We start from the raw sequence: 25,751 nt of genomic DNA, 5'->3' as shown, positions 1-25,751 counted from the left end.
ACCCCCAGATCGAGTTTACTGCCACAGATACTGAGAACCAAACCTGAAAAACCACCTTACGCACCTAAAACTTCAGCCAAACAGGCTGTCCATATAGTAAGGCCAGGGGAAAGGAGGGAGGGACGGCTGAAGACAAATGAAGTAGAACTACTCAGATGGAACATTATGGTGAGTACATAACTTCTTTATCTGAAGTAGTTTACTTCATTTGATCTTCAACCCATGGGACAGAGTCCCCAGCTACTAAACACCTGGGTGGCCCTCATGGAAGGATATTCCGGAGTACCGCGGAACCAATGGATGCTCTCCTTCGAGAAATCAAATCCAATTTATAGTGAGAAATAAAGGTATGAGATGATGACCAAGTAGCTGCAGAACAAATATCATCCAGTGAGACTCTTGACCAAAAGGCCGCAGAAGTACCCAGTGACCTAGTCGAATAAGCTTTCACCTGACCCACAGGAGACAAACCTTTATCCTTATAGACCTGAAGAATGCACAAGGAGATCCACCTAGCGATGGTGACCCTGGAGATAGGTTTACCCAAAAAGGGTTTAGAGAAGTACACAAATAATTGATCAAATTTGCAAAAGGTTCTAGTCCTGTGTAAATAGAATCATAACTGTCTATGAACATCCTGCAAGTGAAGTCTGTATTCCATTTTGTTAGCAAAATTTGGAAAGAAAACAGGTAAATTAATGGTTTGATTGATGTTAACCTTGGAAGAAAGAAAGGATTGGTATGAAGAGAAACACTGTCCTTATGGAAAATCATGAATGGAACTTTAACAGACAATGCTTGCAGTTCTGAAACCCTCTTAGCAAAGGTGATAGCCACTAGAAAAGCTGTTTTCCAAGACAAAAACTTAAGATCCGTGGTTGCTGCAGGTTCAAATGGCAGAGCAACCAATGCTTGAAGAACCATAGTAAGGTCCCATGTGGGGAAAAGGATCTTTGACCGAAGGAAGTAATAGCAAAGTATCTTTAATAAAAGCTTTACACAGTCTGGAAGAGGCTAAAGAAGCAGAATTCTCACCCACGTGAAAATAAGAGATGGCAGCTAGATGAACTTTGATAGTAGAAGAGCTAGCTCCTTGTTGAAAAATATTTTCTAGAAAATCGAGAATAGCTAAAACAGGAGCCGTTAAAGGGTCTAAAAGCCCAAAAGAAAAAACGTTTCTATTTGCTACGATAAACCTTCCTGGTGGAAGATTTATGAGCTGCCACCAGAATAGACCTGACTAAAGAAGACAATCCAGGAGTTCTAGCAATTAGGGGAACTGGAGCAGCCAAGCCGTGAGCTTCAAATTGTCCAGACTCAGATGAGGAACCCCGAGGGGTGTGAAATGAGATCCTGAATGGGATCCAAGATCCAAGGTGGAGCCAGAAGATGAGACCAAAGAAAGGGAAACCATACCTGGCGAGGCCAAAATGGGGCAATGAAGATCACTTTGCTCCCCAGTCGGCAAGCTTTCTGTAGAAACCTCGTTTTTTAATAGAACGTGCTGGAGGGACAGATTCATCACCCAGAGACTCCCTATGCTGTGGAACAAAATCCCGGTACATGTGAGGCAGAGCACCTCGCTGGCCTTGTTCAAGAGGAATCTTGACCAATGGATGGGAGATCGCAGATATACCCCAGGGATTACTTCAGTGTCACTGCTTGACAGAGGCACAGCAAAATAATAGGCATAGTTTTATTCAAACTAAAGGGGTGGCGAAAGCCACATAACTATGGGCTAGGCTTATAAATGCCCTTGGGCAGATAGCCTAGTATGAACCTATGAACCTATGAATAAGGGGTACAGGAGGATAAGCATACAGAAGACTGGGAGGCCAAGCATGGACTAGAGCGTCTCTGGGGGACTCCCCCCCGGTTGGGGGTTCTGAGCGAAGGACTCGCTACACTTCTCATTGGAAGGAGATGCGAAGAGATCACAGCAAGGCCGACCCCACTCCAGAAAGATCTGCTCCGGTACTAAAGGATTCAGAGACCACTTGTAAGGCATCAGTATAGTCAGACTTAATCTGTCTGCTACAATGTTGGACCGTCCCAGAATGTGTGTTGCTGTCAGAAAGTGACCGGCTGAGATCACCCATTCCCAAACTCTCATAGCCTCGTGACAAAGGGGGTAAGATCTGGTCCCTCCCTGTTTGTTGACATACCAGATCACTGACATGTTATCTGACTGAATTGCAATGGTTCCCAGAGGAAGAAAGGCATGAAGGGCCTGCAACGCTAAAAGGACCACCTTCATCTCCAGAACGATTATATGCAAACTGGTCTCGATAGAGGACCACAGGCCTTGGACTGTCCTGCCCGAACAATGCTTTCCCCACCCAAGTTGGGAGGCATCCGTGGTCACTGTGGCTTGCACAGAGGCTGGAACAAAAGGTCGTCTCTCCAGAATTTCAAGAGAGTGCATCAACCAAAGAAGGGACGACCTGCAGACTCAAGTGAGGTGTACTGGATGTGACAATGGAAGATCCAACAGGGACCATTGCACCAGAGTCCACTGTAGTACTCGCATGTGTAATTGGGCACACGGAAGAAGCGTTATGGTCGCTGCCATAGAACCTAGGGCCCTCAAAACTGATTCTGCCGAGGGAAGGTGAGAACGGTAGATGAGATGAAGGCAACATGCATCCTGAGGTTTCGTAACTCTCTCAGTGGTCAGGAAGATTTTTGTCTGTAGTGTGTCTATCCATGCCCCTATGAGGTCTATCACTTGGACAGGATTCAGAAGAGATTTGGATGCGTATATTGAAATCCCCAGGTGGAGTGCAAGCTTTAGGAAATAATCCCTGATGTGGTAAAGTAGACGCCTGGTGGCAGCAGTAAGGAGCCAGTCGTCCAGGTAAGGGTAGACCTGAATCCCCTGAAGCCTCAGGTGAGCCGCTACTACTGCCATCACTTTGGTGAACACCCTGGGGGCTGTGGTGAGACCAAAGGGTAGGGCTCAAAACTGGTAATGATTGACTCCTAGCCAGAAGCGGAGGAATCTCCTGGAACTTCTGTGCATCTTTATGTGATAGTAGGCATCCTGGAGGTCGAATGAGCAAATCCAGACGCTCTCTTGCAGGTACAGCATGATGGACTGTAAGGTGACCATCCGGAACTTTTCTTTGGCAAATAGATTCAGGGTAGATAGGTCCAGAATGGGCCTTAAGTCCCCCGTTTTCTTTGGCACCAAAAGGAACCTGGAGTAGATGCCCGATCCAGACTGATCTGGGGGGAAGGGTTCGATGGCTCATTTCTCTAGCAGCTTGGAAATTTCCAGTTCTGCTCCCTCCCTTTGCATGGGTGGTACGTCCAACGAGGTGTTTGAGAGGTTTGGGAGGAACCACAAATGGGACTGAGTATCCTCTGGAAATTATCTGAAGCACCCAGCGGTCTGATGTTATGGACTCCCATGCCGCCAGGTGCAATGACAGGCGACCCCCGACTGCCTCCAGTGTAGAGCAGTCAGGCAACCCCTCAGGGTTATTGCATGGGCCTGTCCGAAAATGGTTCTCGAGATCCAAAATTCCTCGGACTCTCTCTGCCTTCAGGCTGCCGTCTATCTTGCCCTGAGTGTCACAGGAATACTGAGACTTCCGGAACCACATCTTCTTTTGCCCTCGCTGACTCCGAGAAAAGGATCTTTGAGGGTTCAAAAAGGGAATTCCAATGACAGACAGTGTCTTCCCGTCTTTCTCACTCTGGACCAAGGTGTCTCGGACGTTCTTACCAAAAAGTGTAGAACCAGCATAAGGGGTGTTCGCAAAAGATGCCTTAAAGGGTTTTGTGAACTGACAATCTGAGCCAAGCTTTACGTCTCATGGACACGCCGGACCCAGCTGCCCTAGCCGGACCTTCAGTAACATGTGACAGGAGTCACATGGACGTGTTGGAAACTGCTGTCAAAGTGGCCATCCACGCGGAGAACGTGTCTCTGTCCTCCTACGACATGGACTTTGGGGGAGACTCAGCCAGTTCCTTTACCAGTCTAGTAACGTGGGCCAGATAGTTCAGCGCCCTGATGGAAAAGGTTGCTGAAGCATAAACCCGCTTCCCTAAGCAGTCCATCATCCTAGACTCTCGGTTAGGAGGATGAACCGAGGAACTCTCCTGGGCTAGTTCCTTTTTGGTGGCTGCTGCTACCACCATAGCGTCTACAGGGGATCCCTTGTTCCACACTGGTCTGTCAGACAGGGGGGGGGGCTCAAAATTTTGTGTGGGCATTTTGGGATTGGTTCCACAGTGTCTGGCACCTTCCAAGCCCGTGAGGTGACCAAGTCCACCAGGGGATCTGTGGGAGGGGACACCTTGGAAGTAGATGGACCTGTGCCGAAAGCCTCCAGGAACACGGGTTCATCCGAGGAAGGTTTTGGGGTGGACCAACCTCCCCGCTGGCATAGGATTTCTATGATGACTCAAAAGGAGACATCCTCGGGAGGGGATCTGAGGGAACCTTCCCCATCATCCACATTCGTGTCCACGGTGAGGGACTCGGGAGGAGTACAAGTGCCTCCTCTTGCATGTATGCTTGCGAGGTACATCTTAGGTGGGGCTCTCCGGGGGGACACTCACAAGCAACTTGTTCCTCGGGGGAACAGCCTGGGGGTCCTCAAGCACGGGCTGTCCCTTAGGTAAAATGATGGGATTCGCACACAAAGTGGAGGGAGTCGGGGTGGAATCCGAAGAAATCGTCAAGGGTCTCGATCCAGTGGAGAGAACCCTTTCTACCATGTCGAACGCCGAGGGAGAACGAGCTTCCTGGGCCACCAGAAGGAAACTGCTCTCCCCAGATCCGATGCGAGAATCGGAGCCGGGCCCGAAGTGGACAGAGCTCCGAGGGGGTGAACTTGGCCTGACAACGTCGGAGCCGATGGAAAAAGTTCCACTCCCTCGGATCTGACACCCAGGCTCCCGCTCCGGGAGCCACTCGGATCTGAACTGGTCGGATCCGACATGCTCCAGGCACCTGCCGGAGTCAAGGAGACAGGTACAGTCAGCACCGACCACCTGACTAAGGCCATCCTTGGATCCATGTATTCTGAACCTGGAGGTCGGATTGGAGAAGGAGAAATTTGAGTGAAGAATGGAAGCGACACCCCCTCCAGAGGGAGAGGGGGCTAGCAAGACTCCCATCTGAATTTGTGTGCGAATGAAACTTCTCATCATTTTCTCCATGTCAACTTCGGAAAGGCTTCGGGTGGACCACAACGAGGCCACAGACTCCGACCTGGTGGGTCGAGGAAGTGAGGCCCTAGATGGTGGTCGTGGCTCCTCCAGCTCTGGGAAAAATCTGGGAGATCGGAGCCGAGGGGAGTCACGGTGCCTAGACTGACTTTTGGCAGGAGTTCCTGATGGAGCTGAAAGGTCCAGGGACCTCTTATGTTTCTCTGTCCAGTGCTCTCTCTCCTTCTCTCTGCCTTTTCTGTGCTCCGCTTCCACAGGCTTAGAAGTGGGATGGTGAGTCCCATCCTGGGAGGGAGCAACAGCTGTGACCGAAGCAGTAGAGGAGACAGCCATCTCCTTGCTAGGTAGAAGGCCTTTCAAGGCTAACTTGGCCCATCTATCCTTAATGGCACGTGGGATGAAACCCGCACAATGGCACAATCAGTATTTAAATGGGCTACACCCAAACACATCACGCAAAGAGTGTGGCCATCAGCATGTGACAATTTGTGGCCACACTCAGTGCACCTCTTAAAGACCAGCTTAGGATCAGCCATGTCTCACACAAAGATTTTAAGAGAAGTCTGACACACAATATAGAAAACAAAACTATTTTCTGCACACACCCACTCACCACACTCTCAGAAGGCATGGGGGAGAAGACAACTGTACACTAACTAACTAACTAAAACTGCACATAAAAACCTAAAGCTCGACACACCAGCAAGGAGAGGAGAGAGGGAACCTACACTGACAAAACTACTCAAAAAATACTTGAATACCAAAACTACCCAACTCACAGACTCGGAGCTCAGGATCATGATGCTTATGGCTAGCAGTGGCAAACGAGATCTTGGGGTTGGAAGGTAGTGGAGGTGTATTATGGGTAAGGGGAGGAGCTTGGAGCTCGGAGCAGATGTTAGTGAAATTGATAGCTCGGATCCGATACAGATCCAGTACCAACAGGTTGAAGATCAAATGAAGTAAACTACTTCAGATCCTGCTTTGATCCTGGCAGTATACAAGACGCACTTGTAAAAATTCCTGCCAGATAAATGAGATAAAGAAGGTGGGCAAATGCAAACGGTACACTTTACTATTACAGCAATCCTCCCCCAAAGATCACTTGCTTTTGACACTTGAAAAACACAATTTTTATACACCAGTTTTGTACATAAATGTGTTCTACAAACTGATATTCACCCAAAATGCCCTATGTATTTCTACACTTAAACAAATTCTTCATTTTCTGTTTAAAATATGTATTTGACATGGATATCAATACTCCAGTGGCTTACATTTGACATGGATATCAATACTCCAGTGGCTTACTCTTCAGAACAAACTAAAGGTGGAAATGAGAACATCTCCATGACAGTACATCCTGCATTAGAATCACATGCTGGTTTGCATTTAGCCATTAACAGTTTCACATTTATGCAAGAAACAGCCTAGACTAACTGTATGCCACTTAACTATAATATACAGCTTCGATCCAATGTCAGAGCTGTTCATTTTTAAAAAAACTATAGTACAGATGCACACGATTCTCCACTGATGACACACTAATAAAATTAATCTACTGTTCTCTCTGCACTATGTGCCCTTAAAATGTTGTTTATAGAATAAATATGGATAGTACACTCAATTAACTTTTTGTTGTTGTATCTTTCGACTTTTCCCGGTTAGGGGTCACCACAGTGGAACTCCGGTCCGCTAATGATTGGCAGTAGATTTTTATGTGCCGAGTTGCCAGCTCTGATGCACAACCTTCAACAAAGGTATGCCCATTCACGCATGTCTCCACATAGAAGACACTTTCGCTGAGAATCGAACAGGGCAATGTCTTACTGTGAGGCGACAAAGCTACCGCAGCACCACCACCACCGCAGTCTAGTACACTCAGTTTTACATTACAAGTCACCAGTGTAATTCACCTACCTCAAAATACAGAAAATTGATATTACTAGCTCTGATCACTGTGACTAGTTCACAGCTTCACCATTTGGTCAATACATGGAAATAAAAGCATAACAAAGGAAAGAATAAAATAACATTCAGTCCGAGAGTTCTTAAAGTGGTCTGCAGCATATCTGGGTGAAACAGAAACAGCAGTCGAAAGAAATTTGAATAAAAAGACCAAATTAGTATTTTTATTCAGCTTAGTGAAGAAACCAACTCAAATGATTCCTACTTGTTCTCATCAAAATACAATCAGGGACTAACAAGATTTAACAGAATGGAATGCAACAGTCATCACGAGATACCTAGACAAACCTTCTCCTCGCCTGTGTGGGAAAATAAAACATTTCTCTCACCTGGTATAAGTATGCTTTTCAGTGGTCGAACCTGGAGCCCCTGCACAGGATACTCCAAAGGGGAATTAGCTTTGGCAATTATCAACAGGTCTAGCGGTGATTGAGACCTAAGGAAACACAGAACCATCCTTCAAAACTCATTTTTCCTCTCAGATGAATTTGCTTAAACATTATAACAGCATTCTTTTGATATCAATTCTGCAACATATTGTCTCCACTGTGCGTATGTTATGTATATGTATTGTATTGTACATGAATTGCTGAACATGCTCCATCTTAGCAAAACCAAATCTACTCGAGCTACACGCTCTAGGGATATAAACCTCAACACAACAATGAATAGAACATGCTGGAGGGATAGATTCCCTTGGCAGAGACTTCCCTTACTATGGAACAGGGTCCTGATCTACATAAGACAGAGCCCCTCACTATCACTCTTCAAGAGGAACCTTGATGAGTGGATGGGTAACAGAAATTTCACACCGGGGATCACACCAACAGCACTACTAGATAGGGGCCAACATATGACCACATAGGTTGCAGCATCATTTCTAACACCAGTGGGGACTTTAAAATGTACATTTTTAGTGATCTTGATATTCCCAAGGCCTGGGCGAATTTATCTGAAAAGGGAATGACTTGTGTTCCAGCCAGAAGGGCCAACATAGATGAAATCTTGATAAACTTGAAATTACTTGTGAGAAAGGTCAATTTTAATTTGTTCTTTCCTGACAATGGTTTGAGTTTAACACCTGATAATAACTGCAGTCGATTAAGCACCTTCAACCCCCCTTTACAACCGGGTGTACAGATGTTTGAAAAATTGTGTGAATATGAAATTAGAAAACTGCTTTTTTCCCTACAAGGGAAGGGTCCAACCTTAATAAGGATGAAAGGGATATACTTAAGGAGTCTTTATCAAAACTTTGAAGAAGTAAAACGCCGAACGTTAAAACCTCGAACCCACAACATCGAATGATGAATATAGCATAGCCCCAGAACATCGAAATCTTACCTAGGGCAAGATTTTGGTGGGCCGTTCCATGGCTTCGCTATTTCCTCCACTGTGGTGGGACAGTTACGGACCTTAGGGTTAGGGTGCGGGTTACGGTAAGTGGATGGTTAGTAATGTATGTATGGTGTAGTGTAGGGTTGGGGTTTGTTAACTGTATGTGTCTGTATTAATTGCTTTGTTTGTGTATAGTTTCGTAGGGTATGTGTGCAATAGTTACAGACCTTAGGGTTAGGGTGCGGGTTAAGGTAAGTGGATAGTTAGTAATGTATGTGTGGTTTAGTGTGGGGTTGGGTTTTGTTAACTGTATGTGTGTGGTTTATTTATTTTGGTGTGCTTGTGTTGTGTGTATGTTTCTCGGAACAGCAATTTTTTTCCCTAGGAAAACATTCGCTATTCTGAGTGTTTGATGTTTTCAATATTCGAAATTCCAAGTTCGAACATATGGTGTTGATATTTTGGAATTTCGAATATATGATATAGATCCTACTTAAGACTGTTACCTCTAATAAAGACATCAGGGTAATAAACCAGATAAGGGTGGGGGTCTTGTTGTGATGAACACCAACAATTATGTAAACAAAATGTTAACATTGTTGTATTCTGATACCTATCAAGAGGGGTATCCTTAAATGAACTGAATTTAGCATACAGGCTTAGACATGGTGTACAATTTGCTAATCAATGAACAAATTGTTGCGGGTGAGTAAAAGTTTCTCAGTGTCACATACCTAGGACCCCCACAACATTTGGGATTCCCAAAATACACAAGAGTTTGACGGATCCACCCTTACCTCTAATTGTGGATGCAAAGGCATCCAAGACATTCCCCTTAGTAAAATGTATTGATTCCCAACTAAAAGGGGTAGTGGAGAAGTTTCCTTTTATGTTAAAAGACTCATGGAATTTTTTTGGGAATAGTCACACAGGAGTTGTACCTTTTGCCAGTGCTGGTCTCTATATGACTGGGTTTTGCATGACATTATTATTTTCTGGCATGACACCAGAGAAAAGTTAGAGAAATTTTTCCTATTTCTGAACAGTTCCACTAGCTTCTTGGAATTTACCATGAATGTTCAGAATGAACAAATGAATTACTTAGATATTAGCATTATTAAGAACAAGGCAGCCAAGGGGTTTATTTCTACTTTTTTTAGAAAGCCAAAATACTCCAACACATTACTGCATTTCAACAACTGGCACCCCCTTCACCAGAAGAAATTTCTGGTGAAAGGACAATTTGTTAGGTTAGCCTGGAAGGTGAGTGGTGAAGCTATGTATAGTGCAGAATGTTGGAAACTTTGGGAAATGTTGGTCAAGAGAGGGTACCCCTTATTGTTCCTTGATGGTATTTTTAAAGAAGTAAACAAAAAGAGGGACAGGGGTATATACACCCCACTGTTGGGAAGAACTGGTGGTGCCATTGCAACTGGTGGGTCTGAAGGTGGTAGGTTAGACCAAGATAGTAGTCATGCCTTTGGTAAGGCCTTGGTACTGCCTTTTAATTTACATTTTGACCAAATTAGGACCATTATTGTTAGAAATTGGAACAAATTTGCCATTGATGATGTCAACTTAAATAAAGTAGGAGAAAAACAACTATTGTGTACAAAAAGGACATTAGTCTCAAAACATTATTGGAGAGGTCCCCCAACAGGGTTGATAATGGGGGGGGGGGGGTAATCAAATGTGGTCATTGCAGGTAATGCAAGTATATTTTTGAAGGTACTAGCATGGTATTACAAGCTTATGGAAAGATTGAACTGTCACATAAATACTATTGTGGCAGTAAGGGTATTTTTTTATGTGGCTAAGTGCCAGGGCTGTGAAGGAGTTTATATAGGCAAGACGAAAAGAGCCTTTAGGGACCGTATTTACCAACACCAATATTACATTAGCAAAATGGATGACAAGGATGCTTTATTTAACCACATTAACTGTAACCCTACCCATTCTTTTAAATTCATGATTATTGATCATGTTGACCTGGGTCCGAGAGGGGCACCAGTAAATTAATTTTTAGATTTGAAAGAATTAAAATGGCAGCTCGGGTGTCACGCTGTTTTTCCAGGTGTAAATGATGTGGTGTTTTTTTCATCTGTAATGATTTACAGTGGTTTGTCTTGATTTATCTGCAGCTTTTTAAATTAATGCACATACTAACTTTTTATCAGATTTATTTGCACATTGTTGTTGAGAAAGTTTCAGAAAGTTATTTATATTTATCATGGCAGAAACCTAATTTTAGTTTTAAATGTGTAATCATTTAATTAATTAGTCAAGTGTTTAGGTTAGCCTATTTATACTGCATCAATTCCTATGCTTGCACATTCTGATTAAGTCATTTTAACAAAACGAAAGCGATTAATGTGGATTTACTATATCAATAAATAAGTGGACTTTTAGCTGTCCATTTGTTTTTTCCTCTTTTTGGACCTATTAGTTCAGGAACTGGATGTAAGTGAAGCAGTTCTCTTTGCAAATGCGATCTAGTACTATTGCATACTCAACAATAAGAAAGTACTTTATCAATGTCTTTTAGTAATGAAGGCCAAAATACTAATTTCTCACTTGCCTCACAGAAGCAGAACCTGAGTGACCACGCTGAAAAATTTGGATGTACTCATGTTGTAAGGAAGCAGCAACAACAATTTTGGGACCTTTGAAAATAATGCCATCTCCCATCAACATTTCATCTCTATAGGGAAAATAGGTTTGCACTTCTGGTGGTACACTAGACTGCTTTGACAGCCATCCAACATTAAGGTAATGCTTGAGCTTTTGCAAAATTGGATCAGTCTTTGTGTGATCTCTCAACTCATCAAGCCTAGTGGTAGAAAAATTACACACTGCCATGACGTCAAAGTCAAAAGTCTCTCTATCAAGCTGTTCTGCTGTATTCCTGGGCAATCTACATAAGGTATCAGTCAGACAGAGTAGTTTGCCTTTCGTATAGACCATTTTGAAGTTGCACTTTTGCAATTTGAACATCATTCTTTGTAATCTTGCTGGTGCTTAATGCATAGGATTCTTTAGAATATAAAACTAGAGGTCGGTGGTCAGTTTCAGTCTGAATGGCTCGACAATAAATATAATCATGAAACTTGGAACATGCAAATACTACTGCCAAAAGTTATTTCTCAATTTGAGCATACTGCATCTCAGTTTGGGTAAATGTTCTAGATGCATAGGGTACTGGTCTGCCCTCTTGAAGTATAACGGCACCTAGACCAAATTTTGAAGCATCACAGAAAAGAGTAACTGTTTTTTCACATCACAGTATCTTAATGTAGGTGGGGTGGCAATTTTCTGCTTGAGCTATTCAAAAGCCTTCTGGTACTGTTCTAACCATGACCATGCATCATTTTTCTGCATTATCTCTCTTAAAGGTGCTGTCAACTCACTGAAGTATGGTATAAACTTGCCTAAATAGTTAACCATGTCTAAGAAACTTTGTAGAGCTTGAACATTGTCTGGTGGGTTCCTATTAGAACCTCAAACGCTTGAAATGTCGAACGTCATATGGTCAACACCATATGGTCGACACTGCAAGTGTTTGAAGGTTAAGTATAACTGTGCCATTCAGTGCAGAATGGGAGAATTTCCCTTTTCTGCACTGAAGTGCGATCTCGGAGTTGGTATATTTAAGTGGGGGGGTGTGGGGGAGCAGGTGCCCCCCTGCCTGCACTGTTAAGGTAAGTTTTTTTTTTTTATTATTATTATTATTATTATATATTTGAACTTTCGAAATTCAATCATATGTTGTTGAACATATGGGATTCGAAATTTCAAAATTTTGATTATATAATATAGACCCTGTCAGGTGCTGATATCTCAAGAATGGCTGCTTGCCTGGTCGGGTCTGGTCTCAAACCAGTACTAGTAAACAAATGGCCTACACATGTAACTTCTGGGAGTCTGGATTTACACTTCAGAGGATTGAGCTTCAAGTTCACTTTATGTGCTCTGTCTAGAACACTCTTTAGGTTTCTGTCATGTTCTGCTTCACCACAGCATCCAACCAATAAATTATTTACTATTACGGCACAAGGATAACTCAAAAAAATTTGCTCCATTGCACGCTGAAAGACTTCATTTGCGGAATTTATTCCAAATGGTATCCTTAGAAATCTGTATCTGCCAAACAGAGTACCAAAAGTGGTTAGTTACGACGATTTGCAATCAAGGATCACTTGCCAAAATGAACTTTTTTTATCCAAGACTGAAAAACAGTGTCATCTGGTATTAGGGCTATGACTTCTTCAACTGTGCACATTGTATGATATGGTCTTTTTAATGCTTTGTTCAAACCTCTTGGGTCAATTCATATTCTAATTTCGTCTGAGCCTTTTTGGTGAGCTGCTATCATCGACGATACCCATTCAGTTGGTTCTGTAACTAAACAAATTAAATCTTGCTGTACTATTTTGTCCAACTGAGCTTTAACTTTATCCTTCACAGCTATTGGAACTCTTCTTGCTGGTCTGACTACTGGAGTGACCTTGGGGTCTAACTTCATGGAAAATACTACTGGAATTTGCCTGACCTGTCCTCGAAAACATCCGCATACTCTGAGAAAATGACTTCAGAAAAATTAGAACTAGGAAATGCACTTATGTGATGAACTTCTTTGGTAAAAGAAAGCAGATTCATTCTCAAACTATCTTTGAGACCCAGTAAAGACAGTACTGGTCTTCTGACTACACAGAATAACAAGTTGTAACAGTTCTTGGCCAGATAACATGAAAGCATCACTGAGCCTTCGGTTTGAATCTTTTCACCTCCATAAGCAACAAATTTCACACTACTGGTCACACTGAGTTGCTCATTGGTTTTCACTCTAGCAAATGTGTCTGCTGATACAACATTAGACTTTAAGCCTGTGTCTACTTTAAGCTATGTGGATTTATCATTGATCGAACAGTACAGAACACTTTGCTCTTTGCCAATAAATTCACTGCATCAACTCTTTCAGCAATTACTGATACATCATCCACACAGAAAGATGACTGCTGCGTCTCTACCTGAAAAACCTGCTTTTTTGTGTGACCTTTCTTTACAACTGCACGAGGTTTACCTGACTTGCAAATTTTTTGGAAATGGTTCCACTTTTTTACACCAAATGCTAAGCATTTCTCTCTTTTGGACTCATGCTTTGCACCACAATTGTGACAGTTAACAATACAGCTGGATTTGGGTTTTGCTGATTCATGCTTGCACTGCACTGAGGAACATGCTCGTCTAACTGAACTGGTCTTAGAATTTACTGGAAAACTACATAGTTTTCTTGATGAACCAGCAGGGGTTGTGGCTGCCATAGGCTTAGGCCTACCTCTGTTTACCACATGTTGCATGCTATCTACACTTGCTCTAGAGCCTGTAGAAACCATGCTCTTGTCACTTGCAAGCATACTTGTGTGTTTTTCTGTCACTTCATGGATTTGGCAAATCTCTATGGCTTTACTCAATGTTAAATCACTATCACGAAGCAAGATCTTTCTCACAGCAGCACTACTAATATCACACACGAGCCTGTCCTTTATTAACTCATCTTTTAAGTCATCAAACCGACACATTTTAGCCTTCTCAGATCAGTTATATAAGCTGTAAAAGTTTCCCCTGGTTTCTGATCTCTCGTGTAAAACAAATGCCTCATCAGTGTAATATTTGTCTGGGGGTTACACATTTCTCTGAACTTGCACTTCAAACACTCGGGGTCTTCCCTTGACTCAACCTTTATGACGGTTTTCACCTTCTCCTTCATACACTGCTGGTGCATACAAAAATGAATGTTCTCTTTCTATGGCCTCTGACCCAGACCCAGCTAAGTTTGGCAAAATGAATGCCTTGGTGCATATATCCTTATCTGAATAAGCTGCCTGTATAAAAATATCGTACCCTTGCTCAAATATTCTCCAATTCTCTGCAATATTCTGATCAAATACAAGAGGTAAGACCTTTTGAAATCCATCTGCCATGTTAACACATACCAGTGAAGGGTTTTGCACATAAGCATGAACACATACACATATGCTAGAAATTTATGCAAGTACTTGTAACTTTGCTCAGTAGCACAACGAGACTGTATAACTGAACTTCACGACAAAAGTTTCTAGGGCACTGTAATGCTTTTGAAATTGTTGTATTGCTAAAGTAATTTATCATCATTTTAAGAAACACTTCAAATAACTGCCCTATGTGAATGAACTGGTCAGGAGAAGATCAGAGTCAATAACATTTCAAAGGAATGGCACTTTTTGAATAAACAGTACACAACACACTGAAACTTCCCCAAAATGGCGGTACCTTTCTAGGCAATTCTCTATAGTACAAGGAACACTCTGTAATGGAGGCACTTTATAAATAGACACACCCAGCACAAAAAACTTTTCGAAATGGCCATACTTTGACTGCACTTCACGAAATAGTTGCACTTTGCACACAAATAACTCTTCAAAATACATGCACAGTAATAAGCACACACTGTGAGCACTTTTATACACTTTGAGATACTTTGAATAACTTTTATTACGTCCTTGATACAATACAAAGCCGTAGTTATGCCAAAACGCAGCCAAAATACATGCAGTCGCCTTGTTTAATTTACAGTTAATGTGCACCTTTTTGCCCTTATTATATTTGTTTTGCATCTCTTTTCAAGCGAATTGTACTTTTCCTGTGCTTGTTTTACCCTAAACATGCCCATTTTGCCTTAAACATATTTGTTTTGCCTTTAAACATGCTTATTTTACTTTTCTGTTAATCGTTTCATCAAACTTTAAAGATTTCCTTTAGTTAAAAAGCCTTTTATGCCCCCCCCCCGCTTGTTTAGTAATGTGTTTTATGCCCTTGTAATGCCCTGTTTTGTCCTTTTTATGAAATAAGTAGTTTGTGTGTATTCTCATTACCTTTGCTTCTTTTCTGGCTCTTTTTCATGCTCAATTTTTTTTAGTTTACCTTCACGGTCATCTCTGCACCTCATGGCTCCGAATCTTATTCTCTTCGATCTCGGTTCTGACACCATGGCGTTCTCCTACTTTGGACACAATCGAAGAGTCTTCATGGGTTCTGTTCAAGCAGCTTTACTCTGTATAAACGCATCACGATAGAAGTTTACTGACTTTAACTTAAGTAATTTATATACAAACTAACTGTTGTAATCATGCATGCTTACTCTGTGGCTGCACACTCAAAATGGCACTAGGAATGGCACGTGTGTAACATTTATACATGCACGCTCAGTCTTTGATGTGCTTCTTAAAGAGACAGCACATAGCACGTGCTCTCTGATCTACAATTATGAAGAGGGATGACCATCACAGTCCTCCATTCAGATGGCACAAATCCTGTTTTAACAACAGAGTTAAAAAACAACTCCAGGAGTCCTGGTAAGTCATGTTTTAGACTGTTCAGAAGGTCTCCTGGGGTGTTACAGGGGGCCCATTAAGGCCATGTTCTTAGCTTCAGCGAATGCAGCCAGTACATGCTCCCTTGTTATAGCTGGAGAGGTTATGTTTGAGGGTATTTTGGAGGCATGGTTGCAGGTGAGAAAGAGGTAAAGTCAGAAATGAATCTGTCCACTAACCAGTTCACTAAATTGCCAGGTTCAGTGAATGTGGCACCATTAACCACCAGTTCAGCACATTACTGTGTGCTGCCCTTGAGGTTTCTGAAGGCCTTAGTGTTATCTTTCACCTGGGAGGCTATCTTAACCTCAAAGTTGGCTTTGCTTGACCTAATTAGCCCTCTTAGTTGCCTATTTAGTTTGATGAGAGAGTTATCAACTTTATGGGAATTACCCTTCCTGAATTTTGCCATAATTTTTTCCTTCTGTTACATATCCTGTTTAATTTGGGATGCCACCATGGAAATTTGTTTTTAGGGCTAGTACTGGGCTTACTTCTGGTAGATACAGCAGCCTCAATCAGCCAGTGACATAGTTGTACAGCATTTCTGACAAAACTTCAGCATTGGCTGCTGTGTTCTCAGGGTTTGGAAGGACACTGAATTTTGAAAAAAAAAATCACTTAATAAAAGGTATTTTGCCTTTGGACAGTTTCTAAAGGTTATTGATTTTAATGTGATTACGGAGTTTATTTTGATTTTGAAAAAGAAAAGACAGCTTTATGGTTACACCTTAGTAAGGAAGATGAGACATGGGGGGGGGGGGGGGTCAGTGTTCTCCCATATTTGTGAGCATGTGGTCCAGTATGTTGGAGCCTCTACAGTGTGTATTCACTATTTGGTCAAGGGTGTTTGTATTTACGAAGTCCAGCAATCTCTGTCCCTGCAGATCTGAGGCAGTGTAAGATTCCCAGTCTATAGGGGGGTAGTTAAATCTTCCAAGAGTAGGGTGTCAGTTTGGATGGTAAGTGTCTCCTGCAGGTCCAGGTATGCATTGTGAGCTTCTTGGGACATGGAGGGTGACCTATAACTGGCTAGGATATAGTACAGGATTTTGTCTATGGTGATCTGCATGTGTAGTAACTCCAGCACATCATCCGGTTTGGTGACACTAGAGGTAGGTTGCTACTGATGTATACTGAGATGCCTCCACGGTTTGCCCTTATTTGCACAGCTACTGGTCTAAAAGTGTGGAAGGCACTGAAATCCTGCACTGCCAGGGTACACTCTGCCACTTTAAACCATGTCTCATTAGCTACACAGATGTTGATATTCTCAAGTGTGAGATGGGCTTGGAGGGTGTGTAGTTTTTTTGTTTTTTTTTTATTATTTAGGCTCATGGTATTGAGCAGTAACACCCTGAGGTTCAGTTAAGTTGATTTTGCTATAGGTTAACAGGTTCATAGATGTTTAATAGGCTAACGCCCACAAGGGCCTTTTTAAGCCTAGCCATGCATCTCAAATCTCTGACAAGTTCTGGTGTCCTCGATATGTGTAAACAGGGGCTTGGGAGATGAAATATTTACAAGCACGTGTCTGGGAGATGAACCATTTACAGGCTGCCTGTGTCCATTACAGACACAGGTGCCAAACCAGGGATGGATTTCCTGTTCCCCATCCAATTGTTCAAGTTACATTTGAATTGGGTTAGGGAGAAACTCTACTTCACATGGATGGGGAGCCTGTTCCAGATAAGGGGTAGTCTCTGGAAAACATACCTGTCTTACCTACTCCCTAGAGGGTCCTATTTATATAACAAGCAAGGTTTAAGTCTTTAGAATGGGTAGTTCTGGTGGTGCTTGTTTTGCAGATATGCAGGAGGTCCATCAGAGTGGGGTTTGACAATGTCTTGTATGCCAGGCATAGATCTCCCCTCAACAACCTGTACGGGACAGAATACAAGGATAGGGTCTCGATACAGTCTGCATAGGACATGTTACTTACACCCCATATTTTTTTTAGTGAGGACTCTCTGTTGATGTTCCAATTGTTGGATATGCCTGGTTAGGTACATACTAAAGGGGGCACTGTACTCAATGATAGGTCTGATGAATGTCGAATACAGTGGAACAATGACTTCCTTGGACCAAAATGCCATACCTCTGTTTATAAGTTGTACAACATAGAATGATTTCCTCACTACTGTAGACATGTGATGGTCAAAGGCTAGATTACTGTCTGTGTGTGTATCCCTAGGTCCCTGACTACTAAGTCAACTTTTAGGGGTGTGTTGTCAATATGATAGTTACCAGGGGTGGATCACTTCTTGAAGGATGCCATTATGCATTTCTTGGTATTTAGTTTTAGTCCATGGCTCTGGCACCAGTTGTTTGTCTGTCTCAGCCCTTCCTGGAGAACATCTGTGTTGGTGGGCGATTCAATGACAGCTTCTAATTTGTAATCTGCAAATGTAGTCAGCCAGAGGCCATCAACACTGGCTTTGACTTCATAGAAGTAAATGCCAAAAAGGAGTGGTCCCAGAACTGACGGACCGATCTGAGGGACTCTGCTTGTGACTGGCCTCTTTGCATAGGTGGACTCCCCAATTCTAACTTCCTGAGTCCTGTCTGTAAGCCAGCTGGCTTTCCACTGGGTGACATATGGGTTTGTACCTAACCCTATGTTGGCAGGTTTGTCAATGTTCCATTGCCTAAAAAGGGCCCTGTGGGAGCAGACAAAGTTTCAGCCAGTATTATGCAGACCATCCCTGGCAAAGCAATGTGGTCTGTTAACTATGTCCTCACAAGCTGACAAATATTAGGTTCCCTTAGAAAGACACCAGAAAGGCAGCCAGATGTTGAACTCAATCATTTTTGCTCATACTGTGGCATCATTCTTGGTGACATTAACATGTTGCTCAATGCTAAGCTCACAGAACCTGAGGCACAGTCTGAAAGCTCCATGATGTCTCCCATCATATAGTCCAGGGAGGTACATCGCCCGTCATTTACACAAACATAGATTATGATGAAATTCATATTGGTACCTGAGGTGTAATGACTAGAGTATGTGTGTGATTTGGTGGATCCTGGCTTCAAATAAGCCACAAGTTCTGGCAACTTACAAAGAATCTTTTCCATTTACAAATACATGACTTCCTGGTACTGGGCCCGTCTGACCTCCTTCAAAATAAGTAGGACATCCTCATATCATCCAGGCTGCCAGCTTCAGCATGGTCAAGTTGGAGTGGACGATGGCTCCTTTTGCTCTAGGTCAAGAAATCCACCTCCTGCAGTAGCAACCATGGTTCTCATTTGCTCAAATTGTGTAAGAAAGGGAGCCAATGCCACTTTGGCCAAAAAGGTGCAAGTAAGGTCACCTCAGGCTCCTTCTCCCTGATCTTTACAAATAACCTGGGGATGAGAGGTATGGTATAGAAAGCATACAGAAACAGACCTGTCCATGGGAAGGAGAAGTGTCCATCCTGCAGACGTTGTTGTCTGGGGCCCTTGAACAATGGAAGGCTGATCTAGGGCTTGGAATAAGCACCCTCATTGGTCCTTTTGAAATTTTTTAAAAGTTTTTTTTCAAGTTTTTAGCTTCTAGTACTTAGGCCCTGCATTCGGGCAGGTTTCTGCTTGTTTGTACTGAACAAAACTGAAGTGGGCTACCAGCCACAGCTCTTAGCTGAGATACCAGATGATTACAGGTTTCTGAGCTTACAAAAAGATAAGTTACCTGTTTTTTTTTTGTTTGTTTTTTGCTTATTTATGCTATTTACTGCACTTTTTATTACTTGCTGCCTATTTGTATACTGTATTTATTTACTCTGCACTAAATTACACTGTTGTACTGCCATAGTCTGCTGTATTGTGCCTGTTAATTCGAATTTTATTGCTGTTTTCACTGTTTACAAAGCTTTTTTGTTAGTTTCACTGTTTATAAAGTATTTACTGGTATTTTTCACTGTTTTTAAGCTATCTGTTCTGCTTGTTCTGGTTTTCCCACCAAGCAGTGTTTACATACCTGATCTGTGAACTGTTTAAAACATTCTTTAGAGCCTCCTTGCTGATTTACTGCAGTTTTAAAAGTCATTTTAGTGTCTCACTGCTATTTTTCTGCTGTTTTAAACTTTCTCTAGTGTTTCCCACTGAACCTAGTGTTGTTAGTAGCTGTAGCACAGTCCACATACAGGCTTGCTGCTTCTGGAACTGTTTGTAGTAGTTTGTTTGTTCTAAGCATGTTTTCCAGGCCACCTTGGATTGGAAGGGGCCTATCTGGACTTTTGTGAGAGTATTGTGCTGATTGGGACCTGTCTGGCAAAGGGAGGCTGGTCTAGGGCTTGGAATAAGCATCCTCACTGGTCCTTTTGAATCTTTTAAAATTTATTTTCAAGTTATTAGCTTCTGGGATTTAGTCCCTCCCTGCATTTGAGCAAGTTTCTGCTTGTTTATAGGTCATGCAGCACCACTCACTGCCGCACAGTTGTGTACCAACCTGGACAGTTAAATTCAACAAACAACAAATTTTCCCTAAAACTCAGGCAGAAACACCCATCCACTGAGCTCCTCTGTGATCGATTCTGAATAGCTGACAACAGTCTTCAGTCTAGCATTATGAACAGTTGAACTACCCTTGTTTCTCCTGCCAACCTTGTTGACTTGGGTCTCTTGAGGAAGTCTAGCAATTGCCTCATGTACACAGACAACCCTCTACTAATAACACACTCTAGTGCAGAGTGCGAGAGATGCATTTTCACCAAGAATCTAGAATCCATGCTCTCTCTCACTCAAAACAGTAACACGGAGAAGGTTGCCAACTCACCCACTACTAAATATGCTCACAGTACCACTACTCATCCACATGGTACACATCAAACAAGTAAATCCACATACACACAGGTTCTCTTGAAAAGCTTACCAAAACACCAGAGACCTCCAAAACAGAGACTCTGATGATGCCAGTATTTGGCGAAAGCGCTTAGTCAGTGTATCGTTGTTATTAAATTCAAATTTATATTTCACTGATACGTCTTTGCCTGATTCCTTGGTGCCCTGGTGAGCTGTGGTCGTTTTGTTCGTGTTTTATGATACTGTGCCCTGTTTTGGGATTTTTTTGTTGAATTGTTTGGTATGTCAAACAGATGCACTGCCGCAACTGTTGGACCCTCATTAGTTAAAATCGACCACTAACCAGTCACCTTTGAGCTGGTACTAATACTAGAACTCACAAAGGGTGAAATCAGACTAAAAAACTTAACAAGACAAACTCTACCCTCCTAGGTGAAGGTATAAATGCATTCCAAGCCCCATCCAAGCTGGAAGTGGTAACTACGCCGAAGCTTAAACAAAAGCCCTGTACAATCACATGCATAATTGTATAAACTCGGCCGTACCAAGAATCAAAGCCAGAACCCCAAGAAAAAAACAGGCTGCAATGGTGGACATCCAGAATCAACAAACTTCACAATAAATGCAAAAAAGTTCCTGTCCAAGAAAACAAAGGCAAAGCCCGAACACTGGAAAAGCACCCTCCTCAGCTTTAATAGGCAAATAAGACAACTTGTCAAATCCTCCAAGGGCTCCTTTGAGAGAAACTTAGCAAGTGCAGCCAAGGATAACCATAAGGCCTTTTACAGCTAACTACATAACCCAAAGGGTAGGACCCAAGCATGTACAGAACAAGTGGCCAACGGTATCAACCACACACTGACCTCACACAGACAGCAAACCTGCTAGAGGATAGGTTTGGAGAAAATTTCACTCCCTTATCCACTCCCAACTTACAACAAACCTTCCCCCAAACTTCCCCCCACCCTACATATCTGAAGAGCAGGTCCTCAAAGCCTTGTCTGAGGCAAAAAGCACAGCCTCTACAGGACCAGACAACATCCCAGGCTGTGTTCTAAATAGGATAAAAAATGAACTAGCATCATCACCAATACCCTTTTCAATCAAAGGCTAACCACAGGCTTTGTTCCTGCGAAATGGAGAAGAGCAACAGCTATTCCACTCCACAAAGGTGGCCTAGCAACAGACACGGGAAATTACAGACCCATAAGCCTGACCAGCGTCATCTGTAAGCCCATGGAACGTATCATTATGGACCTCATAAATAAAGATACAGGTGACCTACAAACCCTGGATCCTACCCAATTCGGCTTCGTGAAGGGCAGATCCTGCCTGCTAAATCTGGCAGATTTCTTTGAAAATGTGACCAAGGCCATTGACGAGGACAAATCTGTGCACACAGCATACCTTGACTTGGCAAGGCTTTCGACACAATCCCACATTCAGGCATTACCAATAAACTTAGCAAACTGAATGTAAACCCCTTCATTGTAAGATGGGTCACCAACTGGCTCACAAACCAGATGCACACTATGAAAGTGGAGGACTCAACATCAACCAGCAGAGCTGTTACCAGTGGGGTGCCACAGGGGTCAGTGCTGGGGCCCCTAATGTTTGGTATATACTTCTCAGAAGTGCATGTCAAAACTAAGGGGTTGTGGCTGACCAAGTTTGCAGACAACTGCAAACTAGGCGCAATCACTGAATCCCAAAATTAAGTCAGGGTACTCCAGGAGGGTCTCATGCACACCAATGACTGGTGTATTAGTCACAGTCTCAAACTGAATGCAAAGAAATGCATTGCCATTCCCTGTGGCACAAATAATGTTCCTTCACACTATCAAATCAACATCAATACTCTAAGTACCCATGAAGTCGTAAGGCACCTGGGATCACAAGTTGACTGCGACCTTAACTTCGACCACCATGTGTCTATTGTAGTAAGGAAAGCTTTCTATGTAGCACACTTGATCAGTAAAGGCATTGCTTTGAGAGCAAAAGAAGTTATAACCCTCCCTATACTTGGCACTTATCTGGCCCATAATTGTTTGGCATGTACAGTACTAAGCACCTGCAGCAATTAGAGAGACCTCAAACGTTTCTAACAAAGAAGATCAAGGGGCTCCAGCATGTGCCTTACAAAGACCGACTGAAGTCCCTGTCACTATACTCTGTATCGTACAGTCTTCTTAGGGGAGACTTATGCCTGACCTACAGAGCAATCTAAGATCCAGACCTAATGAACTTGCTGCATATCCATAAATCAAACAGGATTAGGGCTACCAGTTCCAGGAACCTAAACATGGCCTGCGACTTAAACAGGACATGATGAAGGGACAGATTTATCTCCCAGCGACTGCTGCGACTTTGGAACAGGCTACCAATTCATGTGAAACAAAAGACCGCTATGATATTGCTCAAGAGGAAGCTGGATGAGTGTTTGGGGCACCATACATTCTTGCCTGGGATAGAGCCCACAACCCTCCTAGGCATGGGCAGTCATAACTAAATGTAATCTAGGGTACTGACTAGCATTTCTATGGTATTACATTGGAATGAAATGGCAGTGCTTAAAATGACCTCCAGATTGATAAACTAGTAATCTCTTATGATAAGTGCCTGTTTTGTTTTTCTTTTCGGAAGCAAAAAGGTCTACTTCTGGCATAACACATTTCCCTGTAATTTCTTGAAGATGTGCTTTTTTACCATCTGGGGGAGCTGAGACTGATCTGCTCAGATGGTCTACAATGTTACTGATTCCTCCTGGGAGATGCTGTGCTATTAGAAGCAACCCCATTCCTTGTGTTGCCTCCAACAGCTGCAGTGTTACAAGCAAAGAGGACAGGAGAGTATACCTCCCAGTTTATATACTACATCACAATGGTGTTATCTGCCTTCATCAATAGGGTGCCAGGTCTCTACATTTGTTCAAAAGAACAACATGCCTTAACAAGACAGCAATAATCTCTTTCAGGTTGTCAGGGTGTCTCTGAAGAAAGGATTTCCCCCCACTTACTTTGCATCTGGAGAATGCCTGAGTGGGTGTCCCAAGCTAGGTCTAAGGCATCATTTGGTTCCCAAACTGACATTGGAATGGAATTCCTTTGTTTTGGAGGAAAGCAGTGGAGAAGATTTATCTGGAAGTTTACAGGGGTGCTGATACTCCCTATTATTCAGGAACCACTATATCTTTCTCATATGTAGTTTTGCTAGAGACCATTAGAATGCGGAAGGACATGTAACCCAGAGCTGTGCCGGTGTTCTTAAATACTATGCTAGGAAAAAAATACACTCGTGTAAGGAAACTTACCAGAAAAGTAGATCTTTGAATGATCACTGTTGCAATAGCCTTAGCTATATGAGCTAAAAAATCTGCCAAGGATGCAACAGCTGGCCAGCTTCCAAAGCTTCAGGGCACCTTTTGCATGCCCAAAGCATTAGTCACCTCAAGCTGAGCTGACTTAAAACACAAGTTTAGGTACCAAGCCCTTCAGAGTTTTCATGCCAACAAAGTGGGGGGGGGGGCTCAGCCTTGGAAGCACAATACTAGAACAACAAAAAATAAGTATTTACACCTTGGTATAAATAACACACCAAAACAACAAGGGAGGTGGAGGGAGGGAGGGAATTAGCAGCTACTGTAGCAGTGATCATTAGAACATCTACTGTTATGATAAGTTCACTTACACAACTGTACTATATTCACCATATTGATCATTGATACAGTAGCCTTAGCTATATGAGTAGATTACCATAGGAAAAAAAGTTATGCACTCACCATAACGTTCCATGTTTGTTTCCCATCTCGCCTTCATTCTATGCTGGCTGGGTTCGGAACCAAGCATCAGTTCCAACTCGGCCTAATTCAAAAGCTTGACAGCTTCCACTGGCATGATGCTCAGGGAAGATTACCCAGATCTTGTTTGCAAGTGAAAGCATTAATATTTTATATGTATGAAACAAACCTTTCTAGAAAAGACTCAGAAGGGATTAAGAGACTCCATAATCCAATTATAAATAGCATTATCCACCCGATCCTCCAGGAGCGATGGAGGGGGAAGGAGGGTGGGACGCAAGAATGAAGGCAAGATGGATAACAAACATGGAATGTTATGGTGAGTACATGACTTCTTAATGTTATGTTGTCCTATCTCACCTTCATTCTATGCTGGTTGGGACAACGTCCCTAGCACCTTCTTTCTTGGGTGGCTCAAGAGAAAAGACTCTTCAGAACAGTGGACCCAAATGAGGTCCTGTTCCGAGAGGCCACGTCTACTTTGTAATGAGTAATAAAGGTATAAGGCCTTACCCATGTAGCTGCTGCACAAATGGAATCCAAAGGGAGTCTGCCCTGGAAAGCAGAGGAAGTCGCAATAGCTCTTGTGGAATGGCCCTTCACTTTGCCCGGTAATTGCTTTTTTGGAGAGTTGTATGTGTAGGAAATACAATCTGTAAGCCATTTTGAAGGTGTTACTTTTGACACTGGTAAGCCTTCCTTTTTGTCCAAAAATGACACAAAAAGTTGGTCTGACTTTCTGAAATCTTTAGTTCTATGCATGTAGAAACACAGTTGTCTATGTATGTCCAACTGGTGTAATTTATATTCTGTCCTGTTGCCATTATTTATTTATTTATTTCCAGTTTGATTACCGGGGAAGTCCACTGGGCCTAAGGGACCTGTTTTCAGTGCAGGCCCGGGGAGAAAAGCTCCAAATACAGTATACAGTACAGATATAGTAATACAGAAATGTAAAGATACATTATCTAGAACAGATTGCAACAAAGGTACATACAGTGTTGCACAACAGTCAGACAAACATCATTGTAGATGATCTTAAGGGTTATGCAGGTTCATTTATGAGAGCACTCGTTGCATAGTATATGGGGAAAACACTTTACATACACACCTTTAAAGTAGAAATATAAAACATTTACAAGCACATATTTAAAGTATGAAACTATTTACAATATTTACACAGTTGTGATGAGGATTTGGTAGCTCTAGGAATTGAAGAGAGCTTGGATGCAGTCATAGAAAAACAAGCTATGGGAGATTTAGGGAGC

General features: G+C 42.6%; 1 protein-coding gene across 3 annotated transcripts in view; it reads right to left on the bottom strand.

Annotated features, from left to right (window-relative positions):
* Nucleotides 1-25,751, bottom strand: part of B4GALNT1 (beta-1,4-N-acetyl-galactosaminyltransferase 1) — a 2,012,712-nt gene that overhangs the window by 1,242,520 nt on the left and 744,441 nt on the right. For all 3 annotated transcript variants that reach the window (XM_044083592.1, XM_044083594.1, XM_044083595.1), the window contains exon 4: nt 7,482-7,588. In XM_044083592.1, coding sequence (XP_043939527.1) covers nt 7,482-7,588 — 107 coding nt within the window. The remainder of the gene's footprint in view (nt 1-7,481; nt 7,589-25,751) is intronic.

The sequence above is a fragment of the Protopterus annectens genome, chromosome 9.part0 (genome assembly GCF_019279795.1).
Source record: "Protopterus annectens isolate FY-2018-M chromosome 9.part0, PAN1.0, whole genome shotgun sequence".
In the NCBI taxonomy this organism is placed as follows: domain Eukaryota; kingdom Metazoa; phylum Chordata; order Ceratodontiformes; family Protopteridae; genus Protopterus; species Protopterus annectens.
Note: the sequence above shows the minus strand (reverse complement) of the source record. Positions and strands in the feature narration are given on the sequence as shown.